We start from the raw sequence: 23,721 nt of genomic DNA, 5'->3' as shown, positions 1-23,721 counted from the left end.
TTCGTTATCGATCAAAAACATGATTGCAACTCAGTAATAAAATTATATCTGCTACACTTTTGGAGCTAGGGTTGCCAAATTAAATGTAGAATTATATACATGTATATAATAACAATCTAAAAGTTTCATTAAGAGAATCCATCGACAAGAAAAGTAATTAAACAATTAAATTAAATAAAGTGTGTGCGCGTTTCTTGTGTAAGCTGAAAGAGGCCAAGAATTTTTTATATATCAGTTCCTCGAAAAGTCAAGGGGATCTCGTAGTCGAGCAGTCTCGACTACAGCTTTCTTATTTGTTTCTTTTTAAATATCATTGCCAATATTAGCCATTATGAGGTTTTAAAGCTTATAGTTAAAAATAAGCCCAAAATAAAAGTTGTCTTATAAAAACTATAATAAATAAGAGTAAAAAACTCGTTGAATACCTTCTCCATTAACTGTAAATAACTGTTTAAATTTGTAGTAAATAATCGAATCCCTCCTATGCTAGTATTGGTTGCGAAAAGAATTGGAACTCTGGCATTTGTCAGTTTCTCTTTATGTTTATAAGTTTTGTTTTACATCCAGTAATAATTACATGTTGTAATATTAAAATTTAAGCTCTCCTCTATTTACAAAACTTTCTTTCAAACATATTTCCTAAAATGGGCCCATCTTAGATGTGATTGTAATGTCAGTGGCAGATTGCAATGTTCACATCATTCGATTTCGTTTAATCGTATGTTCCCACAGAGCTGGATATCGAAAAACTAAGAATTCCTTTCTTATTCTGTGCTTACTTCGAACTCTGGGTGATCCATGATTCCACGATTCCATGATTCCACATGAACTTAAATACAGAAATTTGTGCAGCTGCAAGTATACAAATGCATTTTAGCATTTATGTTTAAGAAACCGTGAAAACCGGACTTTAAATGATATATTATTTACATTTTTATTTTTTTTTATTTGCATAAATAATTTTAATTGCAATAAATATATTAAGTATTGGGTTGATTTTCAAAATAAATACTTACAACCAGATCTGCTTCCAGGACTGCTCTTTACTTTGGCAATTAACAGCCATATTTTTGTCTTATTAGCCTCACTTTAGTTTATATTATAGAACCATATTTCTCTCGTGTTTCTGTACTTTTTACATACATATATTTATTACATACTGACATTTCGATTGTTTTCGTTTGTTTTTAGAGCCTACTATTCAACAAACTCCTAAATGACAATTAAATAACTGTGATCCTTGTCTGATGTACCAGACCGGGAGATATCCCGAACTCTGCGCAGGGTCAAATGGTGTAAAAATTACTTGGCGCTATAAAATACCAGTTTAGATGTATATCATCATGCTTGCTGCAAAGTTGATTAAAAATATTGATTTGAAATTTTTAGAGGAATAAAAAATTATACCAGAACTAAAATTTGAGTGACTAAACTCTAACTCCTTCCATTGACGAAATAATCATATTATTATTATTTATTGATCTATTGATTTACAAATAGCAATAGGAATTCCTAGCTCCCTGAGATATTATATCTGCAATATTAGCAAATATAATTTGACTGTGGCATTAATTAATAATAATTTATATAATGTATGTCTAAGATGTAGTATGTACGAATAGTATAAAGTTTATTAATTATATATATACATTTTACGCTGAGACCATTGTAAATGGGAAATTACGGGATAAAACCATTATTAGTGTTAAATGTATATAACAGGCAGAAGGAGTGGTGGCAGACACCATGAAATATACATATACATATGTATATATTCCTCTCAAAATTATAATCGATTTACGTGGGAATACCAAAATATATTTTTAATATTATTACCTCGGTATGAAAGATTTGTGAATACAGGCCATCTACAAGAAAAATTATTAAGCAATTCAGTTCCAGTTGGGGAGACTTAACAAACTCGTTTGTTTGCAAAAGTTTTCGTTTTCTTTTGGCCTTAGATATAGGTAATTAACAAAATACTTTCTGTATTTCTTATCTTGCACCTGTTGTTCATTTAGCTTACAATCTAGAAGAAGAGTTGTTTGACATTTTATTCCATCTTGAACATTTTTTAACAATTGTATTTTAGGTCACTCTTATTTAATTGAAGCTACATTCCATATTGCAAAATTATTTTATTACTGGGGAATTTTTTTTTTTTTTATACCCTGAACCTATTTTCAATGGGAAATCGGGGTATAATGGTTTTGTTGAAATGTATGTAACAAGGAGAAGGAGGCGTGGCAGACCCCACAAAGTATATATATTCTTGATAAGGGTGACGAGCTGAGTTGATTTGGCCCTGTACGTCTGTCTGTCCGTCCGTCTGTCCGTATGTATGAACGCGTCGATTTCAGAAGATATAAGAGCTAGAGACTTCAAATTTTTTTAAAAATGTCCGTTATTACAGCGCGCATATCAAGTTTATCATTAAAAATCGATAACTCATCCCGATCTTTTTTATCGATAAAAACCCTTATCGAAAACCAGATTTTTAATGTATTATTATATGCAATTTATACAATTTCGGTTTTTGTTAAAATTTACCCCCTACCTCTAAATTCACCCCCTCACCCTCACTTTTGTAAAAAGCGTATTTCAAATACTAGAGACTTGTGCTTTGGCAATTACATGCATATTCATGTTATAATCATAATCTGAAAGTTTCATGAAGATCGTACGTCCATAATAAAAGTTATTAAGCAATTAAGTTCTCATAGTAAGCGCACACTGCAGCCCATGCGTGTTTATGCGTGGGTGCTTGTGTGTGTATGTGTTTGTGTATGTGTGTGTATATGTTTGTGTATGTGTATGTATGTATTTTTGTATGTGTGTGTGTATGTGAGTGTGTGTATGCGTTTGTGTCTGTATGCGTGTGTGTATGTATGCCTGTGTGTAAGCTGAAAGACGCGAAAAATTATTGAAATATCTATTGCTCCAAGGGTTCAGGGGATCTCGTAGTCGAGCAGTCTCGACTAGAGCTTTCTTACTTGTTTTTTGTGATAATACTTGATTGAAATATATTAATCTTTATGGCATAATTGTTGGGTTCATTTATCATGCCGTCAAATATATATTGTTTTATGCTCTAATATACCCAGAAAGGTTCGATTTTTGGGAAAATTTCGCTGAAAAATTCAATTATTATGTCACATTGATTTGACATGTGCACAATGGATCCAAGGGTTGGATTTGTGCGGATTACGCCAATCCTTGTTAGAAAATGTTCAGAGACTTGTTCAATTTCTAAACTGATTCCTATGGGTAATATTAATTTTCTATGGGTAATATAAATTAAGCAACGCGTGGCATAAATATCCTCTCATATGGAAAAGATGATATGATTAAATATTTGTGAATTTAAAGTCAAAATTTTGTTTAGCTTCTCACACACAGCAGGTGGTCAAGTGTGTGGGATTTGAAGAGCTTACTCTAAATATAACATGACTCTGACATGAGACGCTAATCACAGACACGTGAGCACACTTCATAAAGGCAAAGTCAGTCAGCAGCCCTCATGGCAGGGGTAGGGAGTGGGGTGACCATGCTAATGCGGCATGAAGTGTCACGAATTCATCAAAACATATTGCCAGCTACCGATGCACCCAAAACAAGATCAAATTAGGGTCGCAGCGTAAATGATACAGTTGCAGTCAAACCACCCTCAGGTGGTTCCAGTTACGTCTAACAGATTGCTTACCCCTCTGTATTTATGCGCTCAAAATTAATTGGCAATACAGAAAAAGACACAAACAGGGGGAGTTAATCTGTTAGAAATGGGCGTTGAACGCAAAAATTCCATGGTATTTAGGCAGAATAACATCGAAATCTTAAATATGACACCATGTTAGACTACAAAATACTCTGTATAGATAGGGCAATGAGCACCGGAACGGGGAATAGCTGAAATTGAGATAAAAATTATATTACCATTTATTATATATGTAGATAATATTAATGCATGTAAGTAATAGAATAATAATAACACAACTATATACTTATAATATATTAATATAGTATATATAATAATAATATAATATATTAATATATGTATATGTTGTCCTTGTGTTGTTAAAAATAATATACAATTTGCTTTAACACATAACTCTCTGCTAGCTGAGCTATCTCAGGGTATTATGGCTGTGCACAATCTCGTTAGTTGACTCTTACACTTGTTTTCGCCACACGAGGGTAGTTCCAACAGTTGCCCTTGTGCTGCAGCCCTCACACATTAATTTATTAACAATAATTTCACGCTTTGTTTATTCTGTCCAGTTTTCTGCTGTTGTATAATCGTTGTTGGGTTTTTCTGTCTTTCATCTAATGTGACTTCAATGTGGCATCAACATGTGCCACACACAGCTGCAACAGTTCGCACGCAAATCAGAACTCAAATATGTAGTTGGAAGAGTGGCTCTTAGGGGGATTATCAGGTGGTTGTTGCTGCTCGGGTTTTTACGTAATCTATCCTAGTTGGTAATCAATTTAATTTGTTATGCAACCTCAAAGTAACCGCGATTTTCCAGCCAGGGCAACAGCGTCTTGATTTCTTTCGAATATGTTGGTAACTTGCAGATCTCTGCATTATCTTCACATTCCAATTCACCCAGCACAATGGGCAGAGTCTCTGTGACAGTCTCAAATGCTATTGGAAATGTTATTTTGGTTGAAAAGACATCTTCGAAAATGCGTTCACTTTCATAGCTTACCCCAGTGTCCATAGTTAAGTATATCCAGTTGTATGTCGGTTAAGGAAGGAATCTTTCCCTTAAAATTTAACAGTTTCAAAATTTCCGCTAGCTCGTCTACGTAGAATCTTAAAAATCCATCGAACCTTTCAGCTTTTGCTGCTGGCGCTGTTAGCAGCAGTTGCAGCAGATCGTGTACAGCAGGTCCAATATTAGCACTACCAAAGTCATTGAAAACCACATCTCGAAGCTGTCCAAATGCATCAAATTGGCCAAGTAAGTTGTTCGAGCAACAAGCGCCATTCAAAATGACAGTGAATGATTTCTTCGAATCAGGTGCTTCGCCGCGACTAGCTAAAGTCCTTTGATAGGATTTCTGTTAGCGAATATAGATACTGTTATCTAATAGACTCACTCCAGCAGGTGTTTCGAATACGTACCACCTTATCTTCATAGTGCTTCAGGTCGTTAGCCCTAAGACTCTCATGAAATTGTTGTTGTATCCAACTCCTTTTCGCTTCTAAGGCTTGATCTAGCTCTTTACTTGTAGGAAACTTATTTAATTGATCTGGCTTCGATTGCAAATAACACGCTGAAGCAGCATGATAAGCAGCTACCTTTGATAGGATCACCTCCATTGCCAATTGGTCTAGACCATTTAATTTGGTGACGAAGCAATAGCCCGTGGCTGGAAGGTAATCTAAATACAGACTGCTCTTACTCACGTAGCTCCTAGGTGTGAAACTTATTTTTTTCTGAACATCGTTAAAGAGGCTCTCAAGGGCTAGTAACACCACCTCATGCATGTGAACCTCAAGTTGGAAGCGTGGAAGCTTTAGATCCCTTAATTTCGGCGCTTTAAGTTGATAGTTCACAAAGCGAGTTGAGTTGTCTAATCGATGGTATTATCGTAAATGTTATCGTAACTTGTATTGATTATTGAGCACTTAGCTCTGTGCATGCTCACCTGCTAACCTAATTCCGATTTGCACACGCTGCCCATATGGTATAGTAGTCAAGCGAACGCTTTCTATTTTCTGAAATGTTTTAAATTCATTCCTTATGATTTGCTGCAAGTGCTGCGAGTCTAACCAGTCGGGCGGATCGCTGGCAAATTCCGGTGTGAACATTCTCGTTTCACTTCCCATTGAGTACTGCTACACCTTTATATGCGTTTGTCAATTAACAACAATTTGGCAGTTCAATCGTCTGAAACTTTAGCTTATCACTGATAAGATTGTGCTTAGATTGCTCCAAATAAATTATTTGTCAGCAGTTCGAAAGTAAATACATATAGTGGGGTGGAGTCCTTCACACACAGCAACCACAATTTATACATCACAAATATACATATATTTAATTTAGAGTTTATAGACATGCATGACAACAAAGAACACGTTACAATAATTAAATAGTCCTTCCGCTCAGCACGATAGTCCATGTCTAGCTGCGATTGTAAGGCGTGGCAAAGTCATGCTGATAGGCCAAAGGATGCAACTGATGAGAATGCATCGAAGGAATTGGAGGCATGGCTCCTGACTGCTGATGTCCGTTCATACCGCCGTACATGTCCGAGCGGGTTTTGTGGCTATTAGAGGGTGTGCCGTTCAACAACTCCGCCATGAAGCCAATGTAGGTGATGGCCAGCCGTAGAGTCTCAATGCGAGAGAGTCGTTTCTCATAGGCAAAGGTGGGCACCTTTGGTCGTAACTTATCAAAGGCCTCATTCAGGTTCAACATGCGACGGCGTTCACGAATATTCGCAGCCCGCCTCTGGGCCATGGAAGCTACGCGGCGTCGCGTTTTCTTCGAACTGGAGGAGGTGGAGCCGTGCGAGCGGCCATTGGTTGTTGGACGCTGATTGACGAGTGGAGTCACCTGAGATCTTTGCCAGAGTGCTATTTGTGAAGAAATGTTAAAACAGAAATAAATATAAATATACTTAAATTAAAGATTGAGCAATTGAGTAACTTACATAAATCGGAGCAGGGGAAACCTGCAATGAGATCTTGATAGGGAACTATGGGCGGCGGCGGCGGTGGCGCCTCCTGACCCCACAGTGGCTGAAAGGGCACCTCTGGCATATAGGTAGGTTGGTCACTCGGATGCTGCATATATAAATAGAGATTCTGTATTCTGTATCGACTGTAGACCTTGGGTCTCTACTGTTTTGCTTGGAAGCCCGAATTGGATTAAATTCTGATTGTGCTGACTGCTCTGAAATCAGCTCTCCATAGTTGGACTTATTGGATTTCTGCCAACCCTTATGGGGTGCGGCATCTGCGACGCGCAGTTGAGACGGCCATTTTGAATGGGCAACAGTTTGTGGCGTTCTGATTGGCTATCAGTGAATTGGGGTTGGAATTGTAATATACTTAGTCACATAGAAAATATATGAATATTTCCATCGGGAAAAGTGTTTAAGTATTTGTTAAAAAATTACCGAATATTGCACAAATTCTCAAATATTCCAATAAAATGTAAAGTATTACGTTTTATTTTATTTTTTAATTTTATCATTTCATATGTTTTATTATTTGGAGTGTGCATTCACTTTAAATATAAATGAGACATAGATGGCGCTTATTCGTATTGAACAAAAATTTCCCTCAGAAAAGATTTATCGAATGTCAAAACCACTTTTGCTCGACTGCTGAGTTTTATCCTTCATTTTTATAGTAGAATGGAAGTTTAACTGGCTTTAGAAAACTGCATAAATAAATTGTCATACAATATAATTCAAAAACAAAATTTTATGTAATTATTAACATTTTGTTCATTTAAATTTTGTCAAATTGTGAAATGAGTGAAATGACTTTATTTCTAAAATATCGAATGTCCCTAATGTACTGAACATCTAACTGTTGCATGTACTGCTTTTGTTTATAAAAATCTGTCGTGAATCCCGCTCAACATATTTCAAAATTATATTGCGCTCTCTCACACATTCTCGCTCCCTAGAGCGCATACGCGGATAAGTTAATCGGTATTTACTCTCTTATAAATATAAGAGTTTAGCTATCAATAGTTAGCTCGTTATTAAAATTAAAACTTTAAAAATTTACAAAATTAAATTGGGTTCCAACATATATTCCAATTGAACCACAAATAAATATATAAAATAAAAATATAAATGTTTAGCAAAAATAAAACAAAAAAGTTAAAATTTTCTGTAATTTCAAATGTTTGCCTTATCGTTGATTAAACTTTTGACAGGAAGCAGTACTGAAAGGTTCTTTGGTGTGTCAGTAATTGGAAATTAGATAGGACACGCTTTCGATACAAACTATTAAATCAGAACTGGGTTCGCTTTTTAGCATCGCTTTTGCAGTGGAACACGAAACCCTTGCGAGGGTGTTACTTAAGCCCACTCAAAACACTTCAGTCCATACCTCTCTTAAAAGCAACTAAAGCTTGTTTTGAATAGATATAACACACACATATACGTACTATAAATATATAGATTTTATATCGTCAGCGCACTTGACACCTTTTTTCCAGGAAAATGCAAGCAGGGCTCTCAATAATTCTCTGATATTCCCATGATATATAAAGTGAAAAAAGAATAAATTCCAAAGACGATTTGTTTGTGTCTGGCGCAGAGCACTGTGTGCGATTTATGCTCTTTATAGAGCATGCAAACTTGCGTAGATATATGTGGAATGTGTAAAAATATGTAGAGTTGCGAGTTTTGTGTGCGTCTCGTTGCAGCGTCATTTGCCACTACCTAATTTTCCACACAAATGCATTTTATTTATGACGTCATTTGGGGATTTGTTTGCATACAGGTTATCACAGAGAGACTTGGCATGTCTCATATATTACATTGTATAGTAGATCTATATTATTAAGATGTTTGCTGCATTTCGAAAATGTGAAGTGAAAAGTTGGCATTAAAAATTTATTTGCATACGTAATAAAATGTTATATGCTTTGGGCTGAAATGTTGCCATAAAATTTGATGTATAAATGAAATGGGCTTTAATCTTGTGTTTCGGTAACAAATAAATCCATTCAATCCGACACGTACAAACATTTTTGACTTAAATTTAAGACGCTTTTGAATGATACAATTTTTATGAAGCATTAAGTGGTAAATGAAAAAGTTTTTATTTCAAATCGAAATTATACAACAAAATATTGAACTGAAAAATAAAATGATGGCCATATGATTAAACATTTGGCAATAATCACCATTTATATGTCATGAAAGCAATATTCTATTTGTAACATAATTAGAAAGGTGCAAATCCCATACTCAGCAGCCAATAATTCAACCAAAATTTAATCATAATTGTGGATATGCATCGAGTAAATATCTCGTATCGAATATTTTATTTAATAACGAATGTGAGTTCAATGGAATTAATATATGATCTATATATTATACTCAAAATATGACTCAATTGAAGCTAAATGAAAAGAGTTAGTTGAAATTTAACTGATAAATATTTAATACTGTATTAAATAACTCTAACTCTTTTCGTTCGGATTCAATTGAGTCATATTTTGAGTCAATATCCAAGTTATAAAAAAATTATAATTATAGAAAAATTAAGTGAAACTAAATGCCATTTTAGGAGACTCTAGGGCAGAAAAGAACAGGACTGGATAGGATATTAATATTTTCAATTGTTTGATAATCACTCCAGAGATTACTTTATGGGGAAAAAAGTCCTTTGTCTCTTTTCCATAATTCTAATTTTCTACAAATTCAAGATATTGTATAATAAATAAAGTCTTTCAACTTCCAGAATACCTTTTATAAAATAGAAATGCTTAAATAAAATTAAAACTATTTACTGCAACTGACTGCAGTTGATTGTGCTCGAATTGCTTTTAACTGAAACAAGTTTCGAAGCTGTGACATTTTATGACGAAATTGTACTTTCTTTTCCAAAAACCTGGGTGCAGTATATTGGAAATGGGACATTTCATTGACAGCACACTCGCTGCATATGTTGATGGAATAAATGCGCTGTCAGCGCATTTCTGAAGCTCGGAACCCTTTTCTGGGTTTCTCCCCCCGCGCCGGCAAGTAGAGAAGCGTCTACTACATGCTGTCGACAGGGAGATTTAGGTACAGAAACGCAAGCAAAATAAAGTGAAAGTCAAAGTCGATGGAGCTTCAACCTGACAGCCAATTGAACCGACCTCTAGAAGTCCTCCCACTTTAACTGCACAGACACACACACACATGCACACAGACAGAGAATTTTGATATAGCGCGAGAGGACTTGAGTGTGAAGGTAGGTGAATGGAAAATATCTTTGTATTGGTAAACGGGATAGCATAAGGTGAGTCTAAAGTACGCAACAATGGGCAACAATTTGGAAGCTTTCCCCCTGATTTATTTGTGTGAAACGTGCGTCTGGATTTTCCTTCTGCTGCCTCAATATATTCGATTCATTTTGAAGCACAAAGCGATAGCAACGAACAGGTCAAAAGAATATTTGCTTACTTGGTATTCTGGCTTAAAGTGTTCCGTTTGTTTGTAGAGCTGAATACTTGGCTAGAATGAAAAGAAGCCAATTATTTAGTTTTTTAATGTCTTTACCTTTTCTACATTGGATTAATTAATTAATAAGACAACTTTTCAAGCTTGTATCCGTTTGAGAGACGCCATTTAGTAAATATAAATTGAATTTTTATTAAAGTCCACCATAATTTGAATTCATTATGGAAAATAATCTCAAAGCGAAAGCTATCATAAACTGCAGGCAAAGTAATTACAGAAACAAAGTGCCAAGTGCCAACTTTGTTGCGCATTGTTTTAAGTTTTGTGCTAAGTTAAAGTTAGTTGGGAATAACAAAAGGCACTTGGCACTGAGCCTAAGCGGGCAACCTATGCCAAACTCATTTGGCAAACAAGCCTCAGATATGGAGAGCGTGTTCAGCGCACTGGAAATACTCGATGACATGTTGGCATTCATTTCAGCATCAACTGTCAAGAGGAAAAAAAGAGAGAGAGAGAGAGAGAGAGAGAGAGTGTGTGAAAGAGAGAATGGGAAGGAGGGAAGGAGGTAGATAGACCGAGTGAGGGATAAGCTCGAATCAAATTAAACTTTTCTTTACATTTGTTTTTAAGATAAGAGTGGAAACATCAGCTGTCGTAGTATAAAATCGTTTTTCAGAGCAACAAACATGAACTGGCTACGTTATTGATAGTGGGACTTATACGATATCCGAATATAAAGTGGATCAGAAATTCTTTTTTATACCCTGAACCCATTTTCAATGGGAAATCAGGGTATAATGGTTTTGTTGAAATGTATGTAAGAGGCAGAAGGAGGCGTGGCAGACCCCACAAAGTATATATATTCTTGATCAGGGCGACGAGCTGAGTTGATTTGGCCCTGTCCGTCTATCTGTCCGTCTGTCCGTATGTATGAACGCGTCGATTTCAGAAGATATAAGAGCTAGAGACTTCAATTTTTTTTAAAATGTCCGTAATTACAGCGCGCATATCAAGTTTATCATTAAAAATCGATAACTCATCCCGATATTTTTTTATCGATAAAAACCCTTATCGAAAACCAGTTATAAAATTATATCTTCTATACCTTTATTGCTAGAGTCTCCAAATGTGTGCTTATATGCAATTTATACAATTTCGGATTTTGTTAAAATTTACCCCCAACCCTTATATTCACCCCCTCACCCTCACATTTGTAAAAGGCGTATTTCAAATACTGGAGACTTCTGCTTTGGCAATTACATACATATCCATGTTTTAATCATAATCTAAAAGTTTCATGAAGATTGTATGTCCACAAAAAAAGTTATTAAGGAATTAAGTTCTCATAGTAAGCGCTCACTGCCGCCCATGCGTGTTTATGCTTGTGTGTGTATATGTATGTAATTGTTTGTGTATGTGTGTGTGTGTGTTTTTTTTTTTTTTTTATATTCATTTATTGACAAAATTATAACAAATTGCAAGTTGCGTGGTGGCTAGGATAGCGCGCGGTGCTTGCGGGACGGCCGTAAAGCATTGCTTCGCAAGCACTATGCGCTACCTTAGCCTGGGACAGCTCGTCTTCTCGATCGCTCGACTCTGCGGAGCTCCATCATCACCGTGGCCGCGAAGGTGCTTGTTAGTTCCCAAGCTTCCTCCGATTCCAGCATGGCGTTTACTAAGTTGTCCGCTCTGATGGAGCGGCCCACTGCCTCTTCCAGACGACGCCTCTCCTCCAGGAACCGTCCACATTCGAAAAGTGTGTGTGTGTGTGTGTGTGTGTGTGTGTGTGTGTGTGTGTGTGTGTGTGTGTGCGTGTTTCTTGTGTAAGCTGAAAGACGCGAAAAATTAGTGAAACAGCTATTACTCCATGGGTTCAGGGGATCTCGTAGTCGAGTAGTCTCGACTAGAGCTTTCTTACTTGTTTTTATACTCTGCTTATAACACGCTTAAGAGCATATTTTAAGTTTATTTAGTTAGGCATTTAGTTAAGTGAAATTAAAAAAAGAAAACATTAGAATTAATGAAATAATAATAATAATAAATAACTTAAAATTAAAAAATTATTTTAAAAAAATTAAGCTTTATTGTATTAGTACACAGATTTAAATAGAGCAGTCCCAAAATTGATTAATTAAATAATTCATACATAGTATAGAAGAATTTCGTTTTTTATATGTAGATTAAATATTCCGAAAATTAGTCAAAAATCTCTTTTACGATAATGACAAAGAGTCTATTTCACGCTAGCGTATAAAAATAAAATATAAATCATTAGATATGAACCTTTTTCAGAATCTGAAACTGTTTTTAGAAAATAATTAAGCAAATTGTTATAGTCATAATTCGAAATTTTCAGCATGAAGTCGTCTTAGAGCCCTTGCAGCTGAGAACAGAGTATGGGGCAGCCGTGGACCCCCGATTGGCATGTTCTTGTGCGGGTTTTGTTCAAGGCGCACAATACTTGAATGCGACAATTAATTTCAGTGAATTATGACCGCAGAGTGGAAAATGGCGCTAATGCGAAGCTCTCCATTGGCAGAAAACACGAACAGCTGTCAGCAGGCACCAGGCCGCACATACTCACACACACACGCAGACACACACCGATTTTTGTGTGTGTAACTTTGCGCCATGTCCGAAATGTGGTTAGAAAGTTGTTGGCTAACAGCCTTTCGGTCAGCCTTTTTGGCTTAATGCAGCGTAATGCGAACCACAGTTCACAAATGCACAGCTCCCCGGTGTGTCATTTGGCATCTCTTTGCAATTGTATATATATATATATATGTATATATATATGTGTGTGTCTGTACGTGTGGCGCCGGCGGCGTATACGTGATATTTGCATGCTTTAAAGCCTGGCTCAGATGTGAGGCCAATTGTGAGTGCCAACTGTCGCCACATTCGCTATGACATTGCCCATTATTTATGGGCAAACAATTGAGGCAGCCCTGGGTTCAAACTATTGTTCGATGCACGTGCAGCAAAAAATAAAAGAAAAATCAAACACATACACACACACACACACAAAATGGCGGATGACAACAAAACCTAACAAAATGGCGGCAAAACAACGCGGAAGTCGCGAGCTCAGTGGAGCTAAAAATGCTCGTAAAGTACAATGAACCGCAAGAGTTGCATTCAATGTGAGTGTATGCGCGTATGTGTGTGTGTATGTGTGTGCATAGCTGAGTGGATTTCTGTGAAAGAAATGCTAGAGTATTGTGCTGGCAAAAAGCAAGGCGCGCTGTTATTGTTTTGCAGCATTTGGCATCATTTATTTTGCGGCCCAAACAAAGCGTTAAGTGGGTTGATGCATGTCCCCAAAAGAGGCAGAGGCACACACACACACACACACACTAGTGTAGCAGCTGTCTACCACTGGCTTCTCTGCGTGGCACAGCTGTTGTCAGTGCAGAAGAAAAATAAAGTTAGGGCTAATGGGTCAAGAGTTTCCACATGGAGCACTCAATTTGAGAAGGCGCACTCAAAGGCTGCCGACTCCACGGATCTCGAGTGAACTAACCAAAGATTGGAGTTGAAAAAAATAACTAGTTCGCCAAATGTGTGAAGTTAGATTTTTGTTTAAATTACAGCTGACTACAATTATATAAGTAAACTAGCTGGCCCGGCAAACGTTGCATTGCCCTCTATATTATTTCTAGGTAAAAAATTGTTGAAAGCTATGTTGTTCAGGCTGGGATACACTGATAAATTTATTAATCGGATTTTCATTCAAGCACCTTGTTGTAAACGACATTCTTCGTTTTTTGGTCGGGTGCAAGAACAAATAATGCGGATGGTTTGCCAACACGTGAGCTTGCCACGTTCAATTGACCATGAGAAAAACACGCATTTTCTAGATCTAGGCCACAAATAGTCAAAGATTGGCCCTGTGACTTGTTGATCGTCATGGCGAAGGCAAGACGAAGCGGGAATTGAATTCGTTTAAATTCAAAGGGCATATCTGTTGAGCTCATCGGAATCCTAGGAATAAGAACTTCCTCATCTTTAAATTTTCCTTTGAGTATCAACGCGTGAATCACATTGCTCATCAGTTTTCTTATCACCAAACGCGTTCCATTGCACAGTTTTGGTTGGTTTAAATTTCTAAGCATGCAAATCATGGAGAATTGCTCTTTTCATAGCTGTGTTCATTTCTTGACGCCGGTCAAGTTGTTCTTCCATATTGCCCATGAAGTATATTTGCAAGAATTTTTGCTGTGCATCTTCAATAGGTTGCAATGATCCAATGCGATGGCAAATCTGGCCTTGAATCTTTAAATTCAAAGCCATAGTTATTATAGTTATATTTACAAACACTATTTACAGAAATCTAACAAACTACATTATTCAAAATTTTTTTTTTGGCAGTCATAGAAAATAAAATTTTTAACGTAAATTACCTTAAATATCCGTCTCCAATATTTTCCGCCCCAAATTATGTCATTTGGAAACAGGCATTGTATTTTTGAGTGTTCGCTAGAAAATGTCGTGATTCTAGTGTTTCGCCATAAAGCAGGGAACGCAATGGCTATGGTGACCGCTAATGGCAATGTCACTTTACCACTAAGGCAGCACAAACCGGGCGTTTCACCAGCAAACTTCAATTCGCCACAATGCTAGCAAACAACGTCCATTGGACCAATGCAAACTAAACGATTCAAGCTGTAATCAATGGTGCAATCATATCGAAACGCTGCTCGATTCAAATCAATCCTTGAACCATTTCTTATTGCCATTTCACGGGCTGCCTCTCTTTGAGAAGCACGAATTAAGGCCCTTCTTCCCTGGGTACTAACGCGGAGCCTTTCTCGGGCGATTTCTCGCTCTTCGTCAGATAATTGACTCGCGCTATTCCGTTGCCTAATTGCATTATGGGTCCGCCGGGAAAGATTAGATCTTCTAGAACGCGGCATTTTTATTAATAGTAATACTGCCCTCGCACAAAACCATATAAAACAATCGAGAAATATAAATATAAATAATTTACACAAATTTATGTTTGAGACAAACAAATACCTGAGCTTTCGAGATATTTAGCTTTTGTAAAAGTCCAAAAATACAATTTTTAATAATTAACTTTTTTTTTTTTAATTTCGAATTTTGAATTTTGAATTTTTTATTTATTTTTGATTGTTAGGTTTTAATCTTTTGATTTTTTTTTTAATTTTTGCAGATTTTTGATTTGAAATATTTATAAAGTTTAAAAGTCCGAAAATATAAAAAGCCAAAAATACACTTTTTAATAATTACCTTTTTTTTTTTTTAATTTCGAATTTTTAATTTTTTATTTATTTTTTGAACAGTCAGGTTTTAATCTTTTGATTTTTTGCAGATTTTTGATTTGAAATATTTTTCCTTTTGATTTGAAATTTTTTTTTTTTTTTTTTTTTTTTTTTTTTTTTTTTTTTTTGAATAGTCAGGTCTGCTCGAGGTCAGGAGACCGTAGACTGACTGACTACATTTGTTTATTTACTTCTACACTATTGTCAAAACTGTCACTGTTACCAAGCCTACTGGGTATAAAAAAAATTTGAACATTTGGGGAAAAAACCGCGTTTTTCAAGTATTCGGCAAATTTTTTCAGTATTTTTAAGACCCTATACTAAACTCGTTGCGGAGACAAATCCAACAAATCAAAAACCATGAAAATTGGTTCAGCCCAAATCAAGTTATAAGCAGTCTTCACTTTTACACAACTTTCTTTTATATATATAGATATATACATACATATAACCAATTTGTACATATACGTATATCTCTCACAATGATCGGCTTAGCAGTGTAAAACTTTAATGATTTTCTGTTGAACTTATCTACATATACGTGATATTTGAAAAGAATTTTACGCTGCTGAATGATTGAAAATTAAATTCACCTTTTTTTTTTTTCTTGGAGTGAATGATTCAGTGATTCAGTTTAAGCTTCCAGTTAAATAGTGAATATTGAATGCATGCCACAATAGCAGAGCGGAATGAATGTTAATTAAATTGTAGCGATATTCTTTTTTATTATTTTTAATATTATTTAATGCATGGGTACGCCGTGGGCATTCGATTCAGTAGCTTTAATACATTATTTTATAAATTTTAAATGTCGAACAACAAAAAAATAGTTGAGCAAACTGTTATTTATTAGTCGCTGCTCAAATACTCTAGACATAATGCGATTTAATATCAACAAAAAGGAGTTTTGGTGCTATATATTTTATATTGTGCTTGCTTGCTTGGTCAGCTGCTCGTAAATCTAATCAACTGAGTAGAAGAAAACATAAATAGGAAAATAGAAAAAAAAAAAAAAAAAAAAAACAAAAAATAAGAAGAAATGTTGAGCAAGTTGGCAAGTCAAACGGCAAACAGGCTGCGAACGATAAGCAAATTATGCAATCTACTTAAACACGACCTTAGCTGGAGCGCGTCTGCATGGAGCTGGCTGCTCGGGGTTCGCCTTATGAACCGCATTCAGTTTATGGCACCCTCAGTTGGCAGCTCGCAGTTTGCAGTTCTCGGTTTGCAGTTTTGAGAAACTTTTTTATTCAATTCACTTAAGTTTTCTGTTTGCATTTTTTGTTGGTGCAACATTTTCTCGAACTTGCAGCAAGATGCAGCAGCTCCTTACTCACCTGGCCTCGATTCCTCTGCTACATTTTGCTGCAAAACTTTGCTAACTAAAACATGCATACAGGTCCTACTGGCTTATGGTTTCTGGCTCCTGCTTGCTGGCTGCTGGTCTGCTCCTGTTGCCGTTTTGCCATTGCAGCTAATGGTGTTTATTGCATTTACTCTATCTTCTGCTGGCACTTAAATCGGCATCAGGACGACCGAACGGCATTCAACTGTGACACCTACCCGCAACATCCTCTCTATCTCTCTCTCTCACTCTTTCTCTCTCTCTCTCTCTCTCTCTCTCTCTCTCTCTGTCTCTTTCGACTGCTCCGAGTAGAAAGTCAACGGACGTTGGAAACACCTGCAGCAACACGCAAATATTCTGCAGCCAGGAGCCAGCGGCCGGAGATGACTCCAGAGTCCTTGTCAACAGCGGGCTGCTTGCAAGAAAGTGCAAAGTAAATTCACAACACAAAGTGTGCAAGTTGGTCAGAGGTCCTGCGGTTTCCCATGGCCACCCCACTTATAGACCTCTCCCAACACTCACCCATCAAAATGCACAGTCAGCGCCACGCCCACTCGCCCACTTGGCTCACAGCTGGTGACGATTACGGGCGAGATTTGACTGGAGCAAACTTTGATTAAATCACATGACAAACTCATCGCCACCAGGACTAAAATGTTGAGCCACACAGACTGAAGGATATTCATGCTGGCGATGCCCGGGGCTGGAATAGACTCAAGTGGTTTGCCACTGAGCCAGAATTGACTGGGTGTGGCTGGTTGAGCCACTGGAGGCTGGGGTAAATAAATTCATTAAGCGATTAGATTCGCTCTGCAGGTGATGCACTCTCCAAGAGCTGTGGGTCCTCTCCTTTGCATGCCCTTTGCGCGCTGGCGAAGCATTCAGTTGGTCGGATTAAATGGATTTACTGTCAGCTATTATTGCCATTGTTTCTCCAGCTCCGGCTGTGGGGCAACCGCTTTAAGTCGCTCGAGACAATGCAGCTGAGCACAGATTGGCCGAAAATAAAATTTAAATGCGAAAAATATTCTATGGAATTGAGATACAATAAAATTTGAGCGCATAATAAAGAGAAGCTGTCGGAATCTAAGTCTATATTAAGAAGTCGTATTCTGTTTTAATAAATGTGAAAGCGGGAATTACTTTACAAGTTAAATATAGTTTAATAGCTGTGGTTGATCCCATAAAGTATATAATTCTTGATCAGGACTATGTGCTGAGTTGATAAAGCAATCGAAAACTATGTAAGCGAGAGGAAAGTAATATTACATACACATTTTTGTAAACCTTGTGAATTAAAACTTTATTTTGTTTTAGAACGAAAAATACAACGGCGATTTTTATTATCGAAATATATCGATTTTTTGACTTGACTCTCAAGCCATTTGAACTATTAAAGCTAAAGACTCAGAAATATGCTTTCTGTAATAGGTATCTATATAATGTAATTTCTTGTCGCATCTCTGTTTATCCTTTGGTTGATTAACAAAACTACATTTCTATGTCATCGTCATACTCTACATTTTCTTAAAGCATTACTATAATCAAAATTCCATAATTCAGTCCAAAGTTTAGGGTATGTCAAAGTCATTAAAATCCAAATAGTAGTTCCACTTGAACTTTGTTACTCATGCATACTGTAAACTGGAATTCCACTTCTTTTAGATGTTTATCGTCCAACTAATAATGTATGTGAATTTGATTATTGTCGTGTTTATTATTATTATTTTTTATTAATTGCATTAACAAAGCTACTCTAGGCGCGAGCACATTATATATATATATATTTATACATATATATATATATATATATATATATATATATATATATATATATATATATATATATATATATATATATATATATGTAATTAAGACATAGAGCAAGAAAAGTATATGTGTGTTAAATCATTTCGTATAGTATAGTATAGTATAGTATAGTATAGTATAGTAAAATATAATTGGCAGCATTTGGAGTTGAAGGTGTGAGAGCAGGAATGACGCTCTCCATGTGGTTGATCTCCCTATGCTCGGTCTGTCTGCTTTCAATTACTTATTTCGAGTAAAAGGTATTGTGGAATTCAAACAAAGGCGAGCACCGTTGCGAACGAAGAAGCGCCTGTACTTATACATATGTCGTCAATGTATGTACATATTTGATTCGCATTAAACGTTAGTATAACAGGAGTTTGAAGCAGCATTAGGTAATGAGAGAATACTGAGATAGAGCAAAAATTTTAAAGAAACGAAACAACGACAACTGTGTAGGATAGTCGCACGGTATGTGGCACTAGCAGAGAGGTGGTGCAAGAAACAAGAAGTTCGGTAAACCAGCAAATAGAGAAAACAAGAAATAAAAGAAAAAATGACGACACGCTGTATTTTAAATATAATTAAATAATATAAATTATAGGTATTATATTGTTAGTATTTACATTACATTATATTAAAACAAGTAAGAAAGCTCTAGTCGAGACTGCTCGACTAGGAGATACCCTGAACCCTCTAATCTGATATTCTAATCATTCTGCACTTCTTTTATGCACACATACATACAGATGCATCCACACGGACGCATAAGCCTGCGCTCTGCTAACTGCGCAGTAAGCAGCGACTGCGTTTGGGCTGCGCTGCAGTGTGGGCAATATTATGAGAATTTATTTGTCGAATAATTTCTTTTGTAAACATATGATCTTAATGAAACTTTCAGAGCGTAATCATATGGTGAATATGTGTGTACATTCCAAAGCACAAGTCTCTAGTACTTGAAATGCGTTTTTTACAAATTGGGGGAGAAGGGGCGTGGTATCCAAAATCTGTAAATTACAAAATCTTTGTATCGATTAACTTTATATACAACACAAATTTGAAGACTCCAGGTCTAAAAATGTTCAAATTAGGCTAAGAAACCAAAATCAATTTTTCGATTATTCTCGATAAAAAAGTTATCGGACGATTTATCGAAAAAATAAAGCAAACTCGTACTGCGTATGGTACACACGAGTATGCATGCCAAATTTCAGCTCTCTAGCTCTTATAACTTCTGAGATCGACGCACTCATACGGACGGACGGACGGACGGACAGACGGACAGGGCTATATCGACTCAGCTCGTCACGCTGATCAAGAATATATATACTTTGTGGGGTCTGCCACGCCTCCTTCTGCCCGTTACATACTTTTTCACAAAACCATTATACCCTGATTTCCCATTTTCAATGGGTTCAGGGTATAAAAAATGGGTAAAATTATCGACAAACTCAATCATTATAACATCCAGAAAAATGTACATACATAGGTATTATAGAAAAATAAAAAAAAAATAAAAATATTTTCAAGCGAAATTTGTCAGTGAGACAAGTTCATAATTTATATCGTATAACAAAAAAAAAAAAAAACAAGTAAGAAAGCTCTAGTCGAGACTGCTTGACTACGAGATCCCCTGAACCCTTGGAGTGTTAGCTATTTCAATCATTTTTCGCGTCTTTCACACGCACGTACGCACACTTAGGCATACATACACACACACGCATACAGACACAAACGCATACACACACTTACATACACACACACATACACAAACACATACACACATACACAAACACATACACACACAAGCACCCACGCATAAACACGCATGGGCTGCAGTGTGCGCTTACTATGAGAACTTAATTGTTTAATAACTTTTTTTGTGGACGTACGATCTTCACGAAACTTTAAGATTATGATTATAACATGGATATGCATGTAATTGCCAAAGCACAAGTCTCTAGTATTTGAAATACGCTTTTTACAAAAGTGAGGGTGAGGGGGTGAATTCAAGGGTGGGGGGTAAATTTTAACAAAAACCGAAATTGTATAAATTGCATATAAGTACATATAAAAAATTTGGAGACTCTAGAAATAAAGGTGTAGAAGATATAATTTTATAACTGGTTTTCGATAAGGTTTTTTATCGATAAAAAAAGATTGGGATGAGTTATCGATTTTTAATGATAAACTCGATATCCGCGCTGTAATTACGAACATTTTACAAAAAATTTGAAGTCTCTAGCTCTTATATCTTCGGAAATCGACGCGTTCAAACATACGGACAGACGGACAGACGGACAGACAGACAGACGGACAGGGCCAAATCAACTCAGCTCGTCACCCTGATCAAGAATATATATACTTTGTGGGGTCTGCCACGCCTCCTTCTGCCTGTTACATACATTTCAACAAAACCATTATACCCTGATTTCCCATTTTCAATGGGTTCAGGGTATAAAAAAAAAAAAAAAAAACACAAAAAAATCAAGAAAAAACAATAGTTTTTTTTTTTGTATTTTTTTTTTTTTTTGTAAACCGTAAAATAATTTTAAGTAGAGCACTTTTTGTTGTCATACTTTTTCCTGTTGATACTGGCATTATATTAATCAGGTTTTCCATCATTTTGATGTCCAATTTTTGCCATTCTTAAATAATGCCATTTTAAATTAGATTATTTCTTGTAGGTATAAAGCCGTTGAGCCAAGATTAGTATATACTTTATGTATAATAATTATTATATATTAATAATTATATATTATTATTTTATGTTGAGTAAATGTTTTTTTTATACCCTGAACCCATTGAAAATGGGAAATCAGGGTATAATGGTTTTGTTGTTATACCCTGAACCCATTGAAAATGGGAAATCAGGGTATAATGGTTTTGTTGAAATGTATGTAACAGGCAGAAGGAGGCGTGGCAGACCCCACAAAGTATATATATTCTTGATCAGGGTGACGAGCTGAGTTGATTTGGCCCTGTCCGTCTGTCTGTCTGTCCGTCTGTCCGTCTGTCCGTCTGTCCGTATGTTTGAACGCGTCGATTTCCGAAGATCTAAGAGCTAGAGACTTCAAATTTTTTGTAAAATGTTCGTAATTACAGCGCGGATATCGAGTTTATCATTAAAATTCGATAACTCATCCCGATCTTTTTTTATCGATAAAAAACCTTATCGAAAACCAGTTATAAAATTATATCTTCTACACCTTTATTGCTAGAGTCTCCAAATTTTTAATGTATGCTTATATGCAATTTATACAATTTCGGTTTTTGTTAAAACTAACCCCCCACCTCAAAATTCACCCCCTCACCCTCACTTTTGTAAAAAGCGTATTTCAAATACTAGGGACTTGTGCTTTGGCAATTACATGCATATTCATGTTATAATCATAATCTGAAAGTTTCATGAAGATCGTACGTCCACAAAAAAAGTTATTAAACAATTAAGTTCTCATAGTAAGCGCACACTGCAGCCCATGCGTGTTTATGCGTGGGTGCTTGTGTGTGTATGTGTTTGTGTATGTGTGTGTGTTTCTTGTGTAAGCTGAAAGACGCGAAAAATTATTGAAATAGCTAGCACTCCAAGGGTTCAGGGGATCTCGTAGTCGAGCAGTCTCGACTAGAGCTTTCTTACTTGTTTTTTGTTTTGTTTTTAATTTTCTGCGTTATTTATTATGCTCCATAATCTAGATCTTAAAAATTAAATTTATTTGTTACGCAAGTAATGTAAATGGAAAGCATTGGAATAAATGCTTTTTCATACAGACTTTTATTGTTCTTCATAATTTAAAAATCTTAAGTATTACAATTTAAATTTAATGGACACAAGTAACGTAACTGAAATGTAAGCCTCATCTAATATCTGTTGTTTATAATGTCTTATTTAAAGCTGCTTTCAACTGAATTTCGATTCGCTTGTTTGAGTCATTAGCCAAGTCTTGTGTTTATTAGCCATTATTCCTAATCAATCCAGATGGCTCTGTGCATTTAACCAGACTCAAGTTAGGTCAGCCCATGTAAGCTCTTTGATGGCGGCACGCAATTTATCTCAATTAAACTTGGATTACAAATTATGAATATTGATTTATGGCTAATTCCAAAGGCTTTCGGCCCCTCTGCACCAGCCAGCAGCTACCAGCCAGTCAGCTAATTTGATTTGGGACAAAGGTATGTGAGCTGTCGGACCTTATTCAATGGCGCCTCGTGTCGGTCTCTGGAAATTCATTAACAGAACTTCGCATGGCTCCTTGGCACGACTCGAAAATGTGGCTCAACTCGTATAAACTCGAGTGCAAGTTAAATTTCGCCTCGCTGCACTTTTGTCTTTGCGCCAATTATAAACTAACTTCAAACTTTTGCGACAGTTTGCGCTGTCTTGATTTTTCGCTAGTCGCAGAAATAGAGGGAGCGACAGAGAGAGATGCGGCTGTTGTTGTTGCTCTGCTATCCTTTCAGTTGAACGTTGAGTAGTTGATTTTTAATTTTCGCTGTCAACGAAAGCTAAGTGTGGAACGCTGTCATAAGGACATTTTTATGATTTAGCTGTGCAATCGCTACACTAGCTTCCTGCTCAGATAACAAGCGGACCACAGCGCTCTGCACACAGGACACTTTAACGGCCAACAATAAAAGCAACAACCAGCGTTGACCTAATGAGGGCACCAGCCGCAGACAGCAGAAAGAAATTGAGATGCCGCAGCGGCATTTCATTTAATTGTGCAAACTGTGTGGCAGACAGTCCTCTGTCCAGTGCGTCCTGTTTGTCCTGGCTCCTAATGAAGCCGCCTGTTGTCGCTGCTAATGTCGATAAGGTCATGCGGGGTATGGCATCGTAAAGAGGCGCCATAAAAGCGAAACGCCACTTGCCAAGCAGCCCCAAGAATGGGGCCAAGCGGTTTCTGCTTATCAGCGCCATGTCTCTATATATATTATATATATGTAGGAATATGTACATAAATATATCCATGCTGCTGGAAATACGCAGCATATTTCATCAGCTCGACGGTCAAAGTGAGAAACTCTAGAAGTTTGACTTCCACTGACGCTGCATAGTTGACTTTTGTGTGGTGGCCTCGATTTAATGTTCGTCTAGTTTTTGGCTAACCTCCTGCTTCGCCGGCAGGGGCCAAG

The 23,721-nt window shown here is 36.5% G+C and overlaps 2 protein-coding genes and 1 long non-coding RNA gene across 3 annotated transcripts; all 3 read right to left on the bottom strand.

The window, feature by feature from the left end:
- Window positions 1–517: 517 nt before the first annotated feature.
- On the bottom strand, window positions 518–5,862 carry LOC108609673 (uncharacterized). Its single transcript, XM_089471858.1, has 6 exons — window positions 5,659–5,862; window positions 5,132–5,583; window positions 4,713–5,067; window positions 1,837–4,648; window positions 1,017–1,350; window positions 518–852 (listed from the first exon to the last, which is right to left on the bottom strand). The coding sequence occupies exons 1-4, from the start codon at window positions 5,837–5,839 to the stop codon at window positions 4,497–4,499; spliced, it is 1,140 nt and encodes a 379-aa protein (XP_089327984.1). The 5' UTR covers window positions 5,840–5,862; the 3' UTR covers window positions 518–852; window positions 1,017–1,350; window positions 1,837–4,496.
- Window positions 5,863–6,021: 159 nt separating this feature from the next.
- LOC108610093 (protein Fer3-like) lies at window positions 6,022–6,973 on the bottom strand. Its single transcript, XM_018001938.2, has 2 exons — window positions 6,667–6,973; window positions 6,022–6,589 (listed from the first exon to the last, which is right to left on the bottom strand). The coding sequence occupies exons 1-2, from the start codon at window positions 6,803–6,805 to the stop codon at window positions 6,135–6,137; spliced, it is 594 nt and encodes a 197-aa protein (XP_017857427.1). The 5' UTR covers window positions 6,806–6,973; the 3' UTR covers window positions 6,022–6,134.
- Window positions 6,974–13,830: 6,857 nt separating this feature from the next.
- On the bottom strand, window positions 13,831–15,870 carry LOC149270707 (uncharacterized). Its single transcript, XR_016271644.1, has 2 exons — window positions 15,169–15,870; window positions 13,831–15,082 (listed from the first exon to the last, which is right to left on the bottom strand). It is a non-coding gene; the product is annotated as an uncharacterized LOC149270707 (long non-coding RNA).
- Between the last annotated feature and the right edge of the window lie 7,851 nt (window positions 15,871–23,721).

This window comes from Drosophila arizonae, chromosome 2 (genome assembly GCF_054131065.1).
Source record: "Drosophila arizonae isolate 15081-1271.41 chromosome 2, UAZ_ARI_1.0, whole genome shotgun sequence".
Taxonomy (NCBI): Eukaryota; Metazoa; Arthropoda; class Insecta; order Diptera; family Drosophilidae; genus Drosophila; species Drosophila arizonae.
Note: the sequence above shows the minus strand (reverse complement) of the source record. Positions and strands in the feature narration are given on the sequence as shown.

Coding starts and splice junctions, on each gene's coding strand:
- LOC108609673 (XM_089471858.1), bottom strand. CDS start 5,839: ATGGGAAGTGAAACGAGAATGTTCACACCGGAATTTGCCAGCGATCCG. Junction 5,584..5,658: donor AATCGGAATTAGGTTAGCAG/GTGAGCATGCAC, acceptor ACCATCGATTAG/ACAACTCAACTCGCTTTGTG. Junction 4,649..4,712: donor ACTTAACTATGGACACTGGG/GTAAGCTATGAA, acceptor CATTTCCAATAG/CATTTGAGACTGTCACAGAG.
- LOC108610093 (XM_018001938.2), bottom strand. CDS start 6,805: ATGCAGCATCCGAGTGACCAACCTACCTATATGCCAGAGGTGCCCTTT. Junction 6,590..6,666: donor TTTCCCCTGCTCCGATTTAT/GTAAGTTACTCA, acceptor CTTCACAAATAG/CACTCTGGCAAAGATCTCAG.